The 13,624-nt window shown below is 40.8% G+C and overlaps 1 protein-coding gene across 1 annotated transcript in view; it reads right to left on the reverse strand.

The window, feature by feature from the left end:
- The window catches only part of marc1 (mitochondrial amidoxime reducing component 1), a 79,484-nt gene extending 66,152 nt beyond the window's left edge, over nt 1-13,332 (reverse strand). Inside the window, exons 1-2 of the mRNA XM_052496038.1 lie at nt 13,003-13,332; nt 2,281-2,451 (exon numbers count right to left, since the gene is read on the reverse strand). Coding sequence (XP_052351998.1) covers nt 2,281-2,451; nt 13,003-13,253 — 422 coding nt within the window. The 5' untranslated portion in view covers nt 13,254-13,332. The remainder of the gene's footprint in view (nt 1-2,280; nt 2,452-13,002) is intronic.
- Between the last annotated feature and the right edge of the window lie 292 nt (nt 13,333-13,624).

Consider the following 13,624-nt stretch of genomic DNA (forward strand, 5'->3'; position numbering starts at 1 on the left):
GAAGGGTTAAGACACTTCCTGCTGACACAGACAGAAGGGTTAAGACACTTCCTGCTGACACAGACTGAAGGGTTAAGACACTTCCTGCTGACACAGACAGAAGGGTTAAGACACTTCCTGCTGACACAGACAGAAGGGTTAAGACACTTTCTGCTGACACAGACAGAAGAGTTAGACACTACATAGAAAAATACACGTTTGAAAATTTCGGAAAGAACAGACGACTGGTTCGACCAAGATTTATTTTAGTCGGGGACAGACCCTAACTACAGTACATGTCACAAAATATTTCACAACACATTAAGTGTGTGCCAACAGGCCCCTACTCTACAACACAACATCCATGTGTACGTGTGTGTATGTTATCGTGTGTCTGTACCAATGTTTGTGTTGCTTCACAGTCCCTGCTGTTCCATAAGGTGTGACAAAACTAGTGCCTGTTGGACCTGCCTTGTTGATAGTGTTGTTAAGAAGGTAGAAACTAGGGCCTGTTGGACCTGCCTTGTTGATAGTGTTGTTAAGAAGGTAGAAACTAGGGCCTGTAGGACCTGCCTTGTTGATAGTGTTGTTAAGAAGGTAGAAACTAGGGCCTGTTGGACCTGCCTTGTTGATAGTGTTGTTAAGAAGGTAGAAACTAGGGCCTGTTGGACCTGCCTTGTTGATAGTGTTGTTAAGAAGGTAGAAACTAGGGCCTGTAGGACCTGCCTTGTTGATAGTGTTGTTAAGAAGGTAGAAACTAGGGCCTGTAGGACCTGCCTTGTTGATAGTGTTGTTAAGAAGGTAGAAACTAGGGCCTGTTGGACCTGCCTTGTTGATAGTGTTGTTAAGAAGGTAGAAACTAGGGCCTGTTGGACCTGCCTTGTTGATAGTGTTGTTAAGAAGGTAGAAACTAGGACCTGTAGGACCTGCCTTGTTGATAGTGTTGTTAAGAAGGTAGAAACTAGGGCCTGTAGGACCTGCCTTGTTGATAGTGTTGTTAAGAAGGTAGAAACTAGGGCCTGTAGGACCTGCCTTGTTGATAGTGTTGTTAAGAAGGTAGAAACTAGAGCCTGTAGGACCTGCCTTGTTGATAGTGTTGTTAAGATGGTAGAAACTAGAGCCTGTAGGACCTGCCTTGTTGATAGTGTTGTTAAGAAGGTAGAAACTAGGGCCTCTATGACCTGCCTTGTTGATAGTGTTGTTAAGATGGTAGAAACTAGGGCCTGTCGGACCTGCCTTGTTGATAGTGTTGTTAAGAAGGTAGAAACTAGGACCTGTAGGACCTGCCTTGTTGATAGTGTTGTTAAGAAGGTAGAAACTAGGGCCTGTAGGACCTGCCTTGTTGATAGTGTTGTTAAGAAGGTAGAAACTAGGGCCTGTAGGACCTGCCTTGTTGATAGTGTTGTTAAGAAGGTAGAAACTAGGGCCTGTAGGACCTGCCTTGTTGATAGTGTTGTTAAGAAGGTAGAAACTAGGGCCTGTAGGACCTGCCTTGTTGATAGTGTTGTTAAGAAGGTAGAAACTAGGGCCTGTAGGACCTGCCTTGTTGATAGTGTTGTTAAGAAGGTAGAAACTAGGGCCTGTAGGACCTGCCTTGTTGATAGTGTTGTTAAGAAGGTAGAAACTAGGACCTGTAGGACCTGCCTTGTTGATAGTGTTGTTAAGAAGGTAGAAACTAGGGCCTGTAGGACCTGCCTTGTTGATAGTGTTGTTAAGAAGGTAGAAACTAGGGCCTGTAGGACCTGCCTTGTTGATAGTGTTGTTAAGAAGGTAGAAACTAGGGCCTGTAGGACCTGCCTTGTTGATAGTGTTGTTAAGAAGGTAGAAACTAGGGCCTGTAGGACCTGCCTTGTTGATAGTGTTGTTAAGAAGGTAGAAACTAGGGCCTGTAGGACCTGCCTTGTTGATAGTGTTGTTAAGAAGGTAGAAACTAGGGCCTGTAGGACCTGCCTTGTTGATAGTGTTGTTAAGAAGGCAGAGCAGTGCTTTATTATGGACAGACTTCTCTCCATCTTAGCTACTGTTGCATCAATATGTTTTGACCATGACAGTTTAGTCACCTCAACTTGCTCAATTCCTACATTATTCATTACAAGATTTAGTTGAGGTTTAAGGTTTAGTGAATGATTTGTCCCAAATACAACACATTTTTAATAGTTAGGAGTAACTTATTCCTCTTTGTTGAGTGTTGCAGTCATTTCAGTCGCTGTAGTAGTTAACGTGTGTGGTGTTGAGTCATCCACACACACAGACACACTGGCTTTACTCAAAGCCCAGTGGCATGTCATTAGTAACACATACCTGCAGTCAATGACAGGGTTGTCGGGCTGCAGTAGGGGGAACCTGAGCTCCTCCATGTCTGGTCCGTTCAGACACGTCTGCCCCCCCTCGCTGGTCAGAGATACCAGAACGAGGCGAGGCTCCTGTCTGCCCGTCACGAAATGACCATCCTCAGTGATCACCAGCCAGTGTCTGCAGACAAACACAGCATTATCCAGGGGGTGACAGTTAGTTAGAGGCGGCAGGGTAGCCTAGTGGTTAGAGTGTAGAGGAGGCAGGGAGCCTAGTGGTTAGAGTGTAGAGGAGGTAGGTAGCCTAGTGGTTAGAGTGTAGAGGAGGCAGGTAGCCTAGTGGTTAGAGTGTAGGGGAGGTAGGTAGCCTAGTGGTTAGAGTGTAGAGGAGGCAGGTAGCCTAGTGGTTAGAGTGTAGAGGCGGCAGGGTAGACTAGTGGTTAGAGTGTAGAGGAGGTAGGTAGCCTAGTGGTTAGAGTGTAGAGGAGGCAGGTAGACTAGTGGTTAGAGTGTAGAGGAGGCAGGTAGTCTAGTGGTTAGAGTGTAGAGGCGGCAGGGAGTCTAGTGGTTAGAGTGTAGAGGAGGCAGGTAGACTAGTGGTTAGAGTGTAGAGGCGGCAGGGTAGCCTAGTGGTTAGAGTGTAGAGTGTAGGGGAGGCAGGTAGCCTAGTGGTTAGAGTGTAGAGGAGGCAGGGTAGCCTAGTGGTTAGAGTGTAGAGGCGGCAGGGTAGACTAGTGGTTAGAGTGTAGAGTGGAGGTAGGTAGCCTAGTGGTTAGAGTGTAGAGGCGGCAGGTAGACTAGTGGTTAGAGTGTAGAGGCGGCAGGGTAGTCTAGTGGTTAGAGTGTAGAGTGTAGAGGTAGGTAGCCTAGTGGTTAGAGTGTAGAGGAGGCAGGTAGCCTAGTGGTTAGAGTGTAGAGGCGGCAGGTAGACTAGTGGTTAGAGTGTAGAGGCGGCAGGGTGGTCTAGTGGTTAGAGTGTAGAGGCGGCAGGGTAGCCTAGTGGTTAGAGTGTAGAGGCGGCAGGGTAGCCTAGTGGTTAGAGTGTAGAGGCGGCAGGGTAGTCTAGTGGTTAGAGTGTAGAGGCGGCAGGGTAGTCTAGTGGTTAGAGTGTAGAGGCGGCAGGGTAGCCTAGTGGTTAGAGTGTAGAGGCGGCAGGGTAGCCTAGTGGTTAGAGTGTAGAGGCGGCAGGGTAGCCTAGTGGTTAGAGTGTAGAGGCGGCAGGGTAGCCTAGTGGTTAGAGTGGTTAGAGGTGGGAGGTAGCCTAGTGGTTAGAGTGTAGAGGAGGCAGGGTAGTCTAGTGGTTAGAGTGTAGAGGTGGCAGGGTAGCCTAGTGGTTAGAGTGTAGAGGAGGCAGGGTAGTCTAGTGGTTAGAGTGTAGAGGAGGCAGGGTAGCCTAGTGGTTAGAGTGTAGAGGTGGCAGGGTAGCCTAGTGGTTAGAGTGTAGAGGAGGCAGGTAGCCTAGTGGTTAGAGTGTAGAGGAGGCAGGGTAGCCTAGTGGTTAGAGTGTAGAGGAGGCATGGGAGCCTAGTGGTTAGAGTGTAGAGGAGGCAGGGTAGCCTAGTGGTTAGAGTGTAGAGGCGGCAGGGTAGCCTAGTGGTTAGAGTGTAGAGGCGGCAGGGTAGCCTAGTGGTTAGAGTGTAGAGGTGGCAGGGTAGCCTAGTGGTTAGAGTGTAGAGGCGGCAGGGTAGCCTAGTGGTTAGAGTGTAGAGGCGGCAGGGTAGCCTAGTGGTTAGAGTGTAGAGGCGGCAGGGTAGCCTAGTGGTTAGAGTGTAGAGGCGGCAGGGTAGCCTAGTGGTTAGAGTGTAGAGGCGGCAGGGTAGCCTAGTGGTTAGAGTGTAGAGGTGGCAGGGTAGCCTAGTGGTTAGAGTGTAGAGGCGGCAGGGTAGCCTAGTGTTTAGAGTGTAGAGGCGGCAGGGTAGCCTAGTGGTTAGAGTGTAGAGGCGGCAGGGTAGCCTAGTGGTTAGAGTGTAGAGGCGGCAGGGTAGCCTAGTGGTTAGAGTGTAGAGGCGGCAGGGTAGCCTAGTGGTTAGAGTGTAGAGGCGGCAGGGTAGTCTAGTGGTTAGAGCGTTGGACTAGTAACCGGAAGGTTGCAAGTTCAAACCCCCGAGCTGACAAGGTACAACTCTGAACAGGCAGTTTAACCCACTGTTCCTAGGCCATCATTGAAAATAAGAATTTGTTCTTAACTGACTTGCCTAGTTAAATAACGATTTTTAAAAAGTGCATTTCATCTTCCAGTAGCTGTGTACGACAGGCACAAAACAGAGCAGCGTTCTCCACTGCCTTGACCGGCAGCATTGTAATTTAAAGGACATGTAACAGGACCCATATCCATGATTAGGGCATCCACCCCGTAGGGAATAGGGCTCTACTTTAGACCAGGGCCCATAGGGAATAGGGCACTACTTTAGACCAGGGCCCATAGGGAATAGGGCACTACTTTAGACCAGGACCCATAGGGAATAGGGCACTACTTTAGACCAGGGCCCATAGGGAATAGGGCACTACTTTAGACCAGGGCCCATAGGGAATAGGGCACTACTTTAGACCAGGTCCCATAGGGAATAGGGCACTACTTTAGACCAGGACCCATAGGGAATAGGGCACTACTTTAGACCAGGGCCCATACGGAATAGGGCACTACTTTAGACCAGGACCCATAGGGAATAGGGCACTACTTTAGACCAGGACCCATAGGGAATAGGGCACTACTTTAGACCAGGGAACATAGGAAATAGGGCACTACTTTTGACCAGGACCCATAGGGAATAGGGCACTACTTTAGACAAGGGCCCATAGGGAATAGGGCACTACTTTAGACCAGGACCCATAGGGAATAGGGCACTACTTTAGACCAGGGCCCATAGGGAATAGGGCACTACTTTAGACCAGAATTACAGAAATCACCTTCAGAATATGGTAATTCATCTTAACAAAACGCGCATGTTTGAAGACAATAGAATAAGTGTCCACGGGGCCTCCCGATTGGTTAAAGCTGTCATCGAGGCAGAGGGTGGCTCCCGATTGGTTAAAGCTGTCATCGAGGCAGAGGGTGGCTACTTTGAAGAATCTCAAATATATTTTGATCAACACTTTTTTTTTGGTTACTACATGATTCCATATGTGTTACTTCATAGTGTTGACGTCTTCACTATTATTATTCAACGTAGAAAATAGTAAAAATAAAGAAAAACCCTGGAATGAGTAGGTGTGTCCAAACTTTTGACTGGTACTGTCCACTGAATATAAACGCAACATGTTAAGTGTCGGTCCCCTGTTTCATGAGCTGAAATAAAATAACCCAGAAATGTTCCATATGGACAAAAAGCTGATTTATTTCAAATTTTCTGCACAAATTTCTTTACATCCCTGTTAGTGAGCATTTCTCCTTTGCCAAGATAATCCATCCACCTGACAGGTGTGGCATATCAAGAAGATGATTCAACAGTATGATCATTACACAGATGCACCTTGTGCTGGGGGGGGACAATAAAAGGCCAGTTTAAAATGTGCAGAAGAGAGAAAGAAAAAAAAAGTCAAGAAGCTCGTCGCCTTTCGGCGGAGACATGAGCATCTGTCATTCAGATCTCTGGTGTAAACATGAAGGTGCACTGTCCAGAGGAGTGAAGGAAACGAGACCAAGAAAAGACACCATGAGAACAAGTCGGACGTAAACGCTCAGAAAAACTAAAAATAACAAAATCTTGATTCTTGTGATACAGGCATTTGGAATATCGTGTATAAAAACATTTGAATTAATTCAACATTCGGAAAGTATTCAGACCCTTTGACTTTTTCCACATTGTTACGTTACAGCCTTATTCTACTATATATATATATATATATATATATATATATATATATATATATATATTTGGGTTTTTTTAAATCTAAAACACAATACCCCCATAATGACAGACTGGGGCCCATAGGGGCCCATGTTTTTTAGAAATTTTGGCAAATGTATTAAAAATGGAAAACAGAAACACCTTATTTACATAAGTATTCAGACCCTTTGCTGTGAGACTCTAAATTGAACTCAGGTGCATCCTGTTTCCATTGATCATCCTTGAGATGTTTCTACAACTTGATTTACCTGTGGTAAATTAAATTGATTGGACATGATTTGGAAAGGTACACACACACCTGTCTATATAAGGTCCCACAGTTGACAGTGCATGTCAGAGCAAAAAACAGAGTAAAGCTGTTGTCTGTTACTTAATACAGCTCAAATATGTTTACAGTGTAAAGCTGTTGTCTGTTACTTAATACAGCTCCAATGTGTTTACAGTGTAAAGTGTAAAGTTGTTGTCTGTTACTTAATACAGCTCCAATGTGTTTACAGTGTAAAGCTGTTGTCTGTTACTTAATACAGCTCCAATATGTTTACAGTGTAAAGCTGTTGTCTGTTACTTAATACAGCTCCAATATGTTTACAGTGTAAAGTTGTTGTCTGTTACTTAATACAGCTCCAATGTGTTTACAGTGTAAAGCTGTTGTCTGTTACTTAATACAGCTCCAATATGTTTACAGTGTAAAGCTGTTGTCTGTTACTTAATACAGCTCCAATATGTTTACAGTGTAAAGCTGTTGTCTGTTACTTAATACAGCTCCAATATGTTTACAGTGTAAAGCTGTTGTCTGTTACTTAATACAGCTCCAATGTGTTTACAGTGTAAAGCTGTTGTCTGTTACTTAATACAGCTCCAATATGTTTACAGTGTAAAGCTGTTGTCTGTTACTTAATACAGCTCCAATATGTTTACAGTGTAAAGCTGTTGTCTGTTACTTAATACAGCTCCAATAAGTTTACAGTGTAAAGCTGTTGTCTGTTACTTAATACAGCTCCAATATGTTTACAGTGTAAAGCTGTTGTCTGTTACTTAATACAGCTCCAATATGTTTACAGTGTAAAGCTTTATTCTGGAACATTCTAATGCCTTGATTTGATCTGAAATACACAGTGAAATGATTGAACACTTCATCGAGTTCACCTCCCAGATTGGAAACATTTGTTGTGATATTGTGTATAAAGAAAGACACAACTTTACAATTTAAAATGACTGAAATGGTATAAAATTCTATGTATTGTTAGTTTGGGATTTTGTCTAGACCTATATAACTAAGACTATTTTCGAAGTAAGAGAATATTTATCCTTTAACATGTAATGTGTTATGTACAGTTTTACTACAAGATATGAATTGCCACAATGTTTGTTCTTCAAAGTATGTATTTTATTAAAATACATACTATTATTATTATTACATAAATGAAGTTCTAAGCCTACATATGGAATTGTTTTAAGTTAGCTAAATGATCCTTGGTATGACTATTTGACTTTGAATGTTAAAGACCCCTTAAGGTGTCAACTAATACAAAAACCTTATTAGATGAAACATTGAATTTAGCATTACTGCTATTAGCCCATAGAAACACATTGAATAACAGATAGTCCTTACTGCTATTAGCCCATAGAAACACATTGAATAACAGACAGTCCTTACTGCTATTAGCTCATAGAAACACATTGAATAACAGACAGTCCTTACTGCTATTAGCCCATAGAAACACATTGAATAACAGACAGTCCTTACTGCTATTAGCTCATAGAAACACATTGAATAACAGATAGTCCTTACTGCTATTAGCCCATAGAAACACATTGAATAACAACAGACAGTCCTTACTGCTATTAGCCAATAGAAACACATTGAATAACAGATAGTCCTCACTGCTATTAGCCAATAGAAACACATTGAATAACAGATAATCCTTACTGCTATTAGCCAATAGAAACACATTGAATAACAGATAGTCCTTACTGCTATTAGCCAATAGAAACACATTGAATAACAGATAATCCTTACTGCTATTAGCCCATAGAAACACATTGAATAACAGATTGTCCTTACTGCTATTAGCCAATAGAAACACAATGAATAACAGATAGTCCTCACTGCTATTAGCCCATAGAAACACATTGAATAACAGATAGTCCTCACTGCTATTAGCCAATAGAAACACAATGAATAACAGATAGTCCTTACTGCTATTAGCCCATAGAAACACATTGAATAACAGATAGTCCTCACTGCTATTAGCCAATAGAAACACAATGAATAACAGATAGTCCTTACTGCTATTAGCCCATAGAAACACATTGAATAACAGACAGTCCTTACTGCTATTAGCCCATAGAAACACATTGAATAACAGATAGTCCTTACTGCTATTAGCCAATAGAAACACATTGAATAACAGATAGTCCTTACTGCTATTAGCCCATAGAAACACATTGAATAACAGATAGTCCTTACTGCTATTAGCCAATAGAAACACATTGAATAACAGACAGTCCTTACTGCTATTAGCCAATAGAAACACATTGAATAACAGATAGTCCTTACTGCTATTAGCCAATAGAAACACATTGAATAACAGACAGTCCTTACTGCTATTAGCCCATAGAAACACATTGAATAACAGATAGTCCTGACTGCTATTAGCCCATAGAAACACATTGAATAACAGATAGTCCTTACTGCTATTAGCCCATAGAAACACATTGAATAACAGATAGTCCTTACTGCTATTAGCCCATAGAAACACATTGAATAACAGATAGTCCTTACTGCTATTAGCCCATAGAAACACATTGAATAACAGATAGTCCTTCTGCTATTAGCCCATAGAAACACATTGAATAACAGATAGTCCTTACTGCTATTAGCCCATAGAAACACATTGAATAACAGATAGTCCTTACTGCTATTAGCCCATAGAAACACATTGAATAACAGATAGTCCTTACTGCTATTAGCCCATAGAAACACATTGAATAACAGATAGTCCTTACTGCTATTAGCCCATAGAAACACATTGAATAACAGACAGTCATTACTGCTATTAGCCCCATAGAAACACATTGAATAACAGATAGTCCTTACTGCTATTAGCCAATAGAAACACATTGAATAACAGACAGTCCTTACTGCTATTAGCCCATAGAGACACATTGAATAACAGATAGTCCTTACTGCTATTAGCCAATAGAAACACATTGAATAACAGACAGTCCTTACTGCTATTAGCCCATAGAAACACATTGAATAACAGATAGTCCTTACTGCTATTAGCCCATAGAAACACATTGCATAACAGATAGTCCTTACTGCTATTAGCCCATAGAAACACATTGAATAACAGATAGTCCTTACTGCTATTAGCCCATAGAAACACATTGAATAACAGACAGTCATTACTGCTATTAGCCCCATAGAAACACATTGAATAACAGATAGTCCTTACTGCTATTAGCCAATAGAAACACATTGAATAACAGACAGTCCTTACTGCTATTAGCCAATAGAAACACATTGAATAACAGACAGTCCTTACTGCTATTAGCCCATAGAAACACATTGAATAACAGATAGTCATTACTGCTATTAGCCCCATAGAAACACATTGAATAACAGACAGTCCTTACTGCTATTAGCCAATAGAAACACATTGAATAACAGAGAGTCCTTACTGCTATTAGCCAATAGAAACACATTGAATAACAGATAGTCCTTACTGCTATTAGCCCATAGAAACACATTGAATAACAGACAGTCCTTACTGCTATTAGCTCATAGAAACACATTGAATAACAGACAGTCCTTACTGCTATTAGCCCATAGAAACACATTGAATAACAGATAGTCATTACTGCTATTAGCCCCATAGAAACACATTGAATAACAGATAGTCCTTACTGCTATTAGCCCATAGAAACACATTGAATAACAGACAGTCCTTACTGCTATTAGCCCATAGAGACACATTGAATAACAGATAGTCCTTACTGCTATTAGCCAATAGAAACACATTGAATAACAGATAGTCCTTACTGCTATTAGCTAATAGAAACACATTGAATAACAGATAGTCCTTACTGCTATTAGCCCATAGAAACACATTGAATAACAGATAGTCCTTACTGCTATTAGCCCATAGCTGACACATTGAATAACAGATAGTCCTCACTGCTATTAGCCAATAGAAACACATTGAATAACAGATAGTCCTGACTGCTATTAGCCAATAGAAACACATTGAATAACAGATAGTTTTACTGCTATTAGCTCATAGAAACACATTGAATAACAGATAGTCCTTACTGCTATTAGCCCATAGAAACACATTGAATAACAGATAGTCCTTACTGCTATTAGCCCCATAGAAACACATTGAATAACAGATAGTCCTTACTGCTATTAGCCCATAGAAACACATTGAATAACAGATAGTCCTTACTGCTATTAGCCCATAGAAACACATTGAATAACAGATAGTCCTTACTGCTATTAGCCCATAGAAACACATTGAATAACAGATAGTCCTTACTGCTATTAGCCCATAGAAACACATTGAATAACAGATAGTCCTTACTGCTATTAGCCCATAGAGACACATTGAATAACAGATAGTCCTCACTGCTATTAGCCAATAGAAACACATTGAATAACAGATAGTCCTTACTGCTATTAGCCAATAGAAACACATTGAATAACAGATAGTCCTTACTGCTATTAGCTCATAGAAACACATTGAATAACAGATAGTCCTTACTGCTATTAGCCCATAGAAACACATTGAATAACAGATAGTCCTTACTGCTATTAGCCCATAGAAACACATTGAATAACAGATAGTCCTTACTGCTATTAGCCCATAGAAACACATTGAATAACAGACAGTCCTTACTGCTATTAGCCCATAGAAACACATTGAATAACAGACAGTCCTTACTGCTATTAGCCCATAGAAACACATTGAATAACAAACAGTCCTTACTGCTATTAGCCCATAGAGACACATTGAATAACAGATAGTCCTTACTGCTATTAGCCCATAGAAACACATTGAATAACAGATAGTCATTACTGCTATTAGCCCATAGAAACACATTGAATAACAGACAGTCCTTACTGCTATTAGAAACACATTGAATAACAGATAGTCCTTACTGCTATTAGCCTATAGAAACACATTGAATAATAGATAGTCCTTACTGCTATTAGCCCATAGAAACACATTGAATAACAGATAGTCCTTACTGCTATTAGCCCATAGAGACACATTGAATAACAGATAGTCCTTACTGCTATTAGAAACACATTGAATAACAGACAGTCCTTACTGCTATTAGCCCATAGAAACACATTGAATAACAACAGACGGTCCTTACTGCTATTAGCCAATAGAAACACATTGAATAACAGATAGTCCTTACTGCTATTAGCCCATAGAAACACATTGAATAACAGATAGTCCTTACTGCTATTAGCCCATAGAAACACATTGAATAACAGATAGTCCTTACTGCTATTAGCCAATAGAAACACATTGAATAACAGATAGTCCTTACTGCTATTAGCCCATAGAAACACATTGAATAACAGATAGTCCTTACTGCTATTAGCCAATAGAAACACATTGAATAACAGATTGTCCTTACTGCTATTAGCCCATAGAAACACATTGAATAACAGATAGTCCTTACTGCTATTAGCCAATAGAAACACATTGAATAACAACAGACAGTCCTTACTGCTATTAGCCAATAGAAACACATTGAATAACAGATAGTCCTTACTGCTATTAGCCAATAGAAACACATTGAATAACAGATAGTCCTTACTGCTATTAGCCCATAGAAACACATTGAATAACAGATAGTCCTTACTGCTATTAGCCAATAGAAACACATTGAATAACAGATAGTCCTTACTGCTATTAGCCAATAGAAACACATTGAATAACAGATAGTCCTTACTGCTATTAGCCAATAGAAACACATTGAATAACAACAGACAGTCCTTACTGCTATTAGCCAATAGAAACACATTGAATAACAGATAGTCCTTACTGCTATTAGCCCATAGAAACACATTGAATAACAGATAGTCCTCACTGCTATTAGCCAATAGAAACACAATGAATAACAGATAGTCCTTACTGCTATTAGCCCATAGAAACACATTGAATAACAGATAGTCCTCACTGCTATTAGCCAATAGAAACACAATGAATAACAGATAGTCCTCACTGCTATTAGCCCATAGAAACACATTGAATAACAGACAGTCCTTACTGCTATTAGCCCATAGAAACACAATGAATAACAGATAGTCCTTACTGCTATTAGCCAATAGAAACACACTGAATAATAAAAAATGATAATCAACCCTGGATTGCTGATGCTACATGTATTGGACTTTGAGAGGCTTTGAAGCCTCTGGTCGGGCCATATTGGCACTCCGCCATAGGAATTAATAGAATTGTGCAGTATCAATTAAAATGTTTCAAGGACTAAATTAAATGTATTTAAGGGCAGGGCGCTGGACATCTGTTACATTGCCATGCTGGCATTGTTCGCTCTCTTTTCATGTCCTGACAGTGAGTAAGTAGCTGTGATTGTTTTATCAGTTATCTGGCGTAGGCTACGGTCAGACTGGCCTGTGAGTTTGGAGTCAATACACCGTCAAATAGAGAACTGCAATGGTCATTCTCTCATTTCTGATCTGTGGTCATAACGGTGGGTAAAATGAGTACTGACGCCTATAAATCATTGATAATCACTAACACGAATCAACATGTGTCACCAATTCAAGCGGGGCTCGGCCAACATTAGCCTAAACTCAATAACATTCATTTATAGTTATGCAAATAAATGCTACTGACCGATCTTGCAGTTCACCGCACTTCAAACCAATCTGTTGACATTCTGCGAGGGCCACGGACACGGCTTTCCCCGATTTCAGTGGGTGAATGAGCAGCTGTGACACAACTCCCACACGGACAACTTTCTCCGGCTTGAGAAAATACTTATACCCAAGTCCCAGTCCGAAAACAGTAAGACCAGCACCTCCAGCTAACAGCAGGGCTTTCCTATTCTCTGTGAACGCATTAATTAACACTTCTTTAAAATACATCTTTACTTTTCAAACGGCTCAGATGGACATTGAACCAGACAGAGATTGTTTCGCATTGAACGTGTTGGTGAAGGGGCTGTTCTATGATGACGTCATATAAACAGGACGAGTTCCTGGGTCCTGAATTTATGAATGGATTATTGAAGGTGCTGAAGGTGGAAGACTATCAGGTTGTTATCGTAACATTATTTGCAGGCCAATTTGTACACAATAATTCTACATATACACAGTGGTGTAAAGTACTTAAGTAAAAAAATACTTTGAAGTCAAATCCAATATTTTTTTATTTGTCACATGCAGATGTTAATGCGAGTGTAGCGAAATGCTTGTGTTTCTAGTTCCGAAAATGCAGTGATAACCAACGAGTAATC

The sequence above is a fragment of the Oncorhynchus keta genome, chromosome 35 (assembly GCF_023373465.1).
Source record: "Oncorhynchus keta strain PuntledgeMale-10-30-2019 chromosome 35, Oket_V2, whole genome shotgun sequence".
Classification (NCBI taxonomy): Eukaryota; Metazoa; Chordata; class Actinopteri; order Salmoniformes; family Salmonidae; genus Oncorhynchus; species Oncorhynchus keta.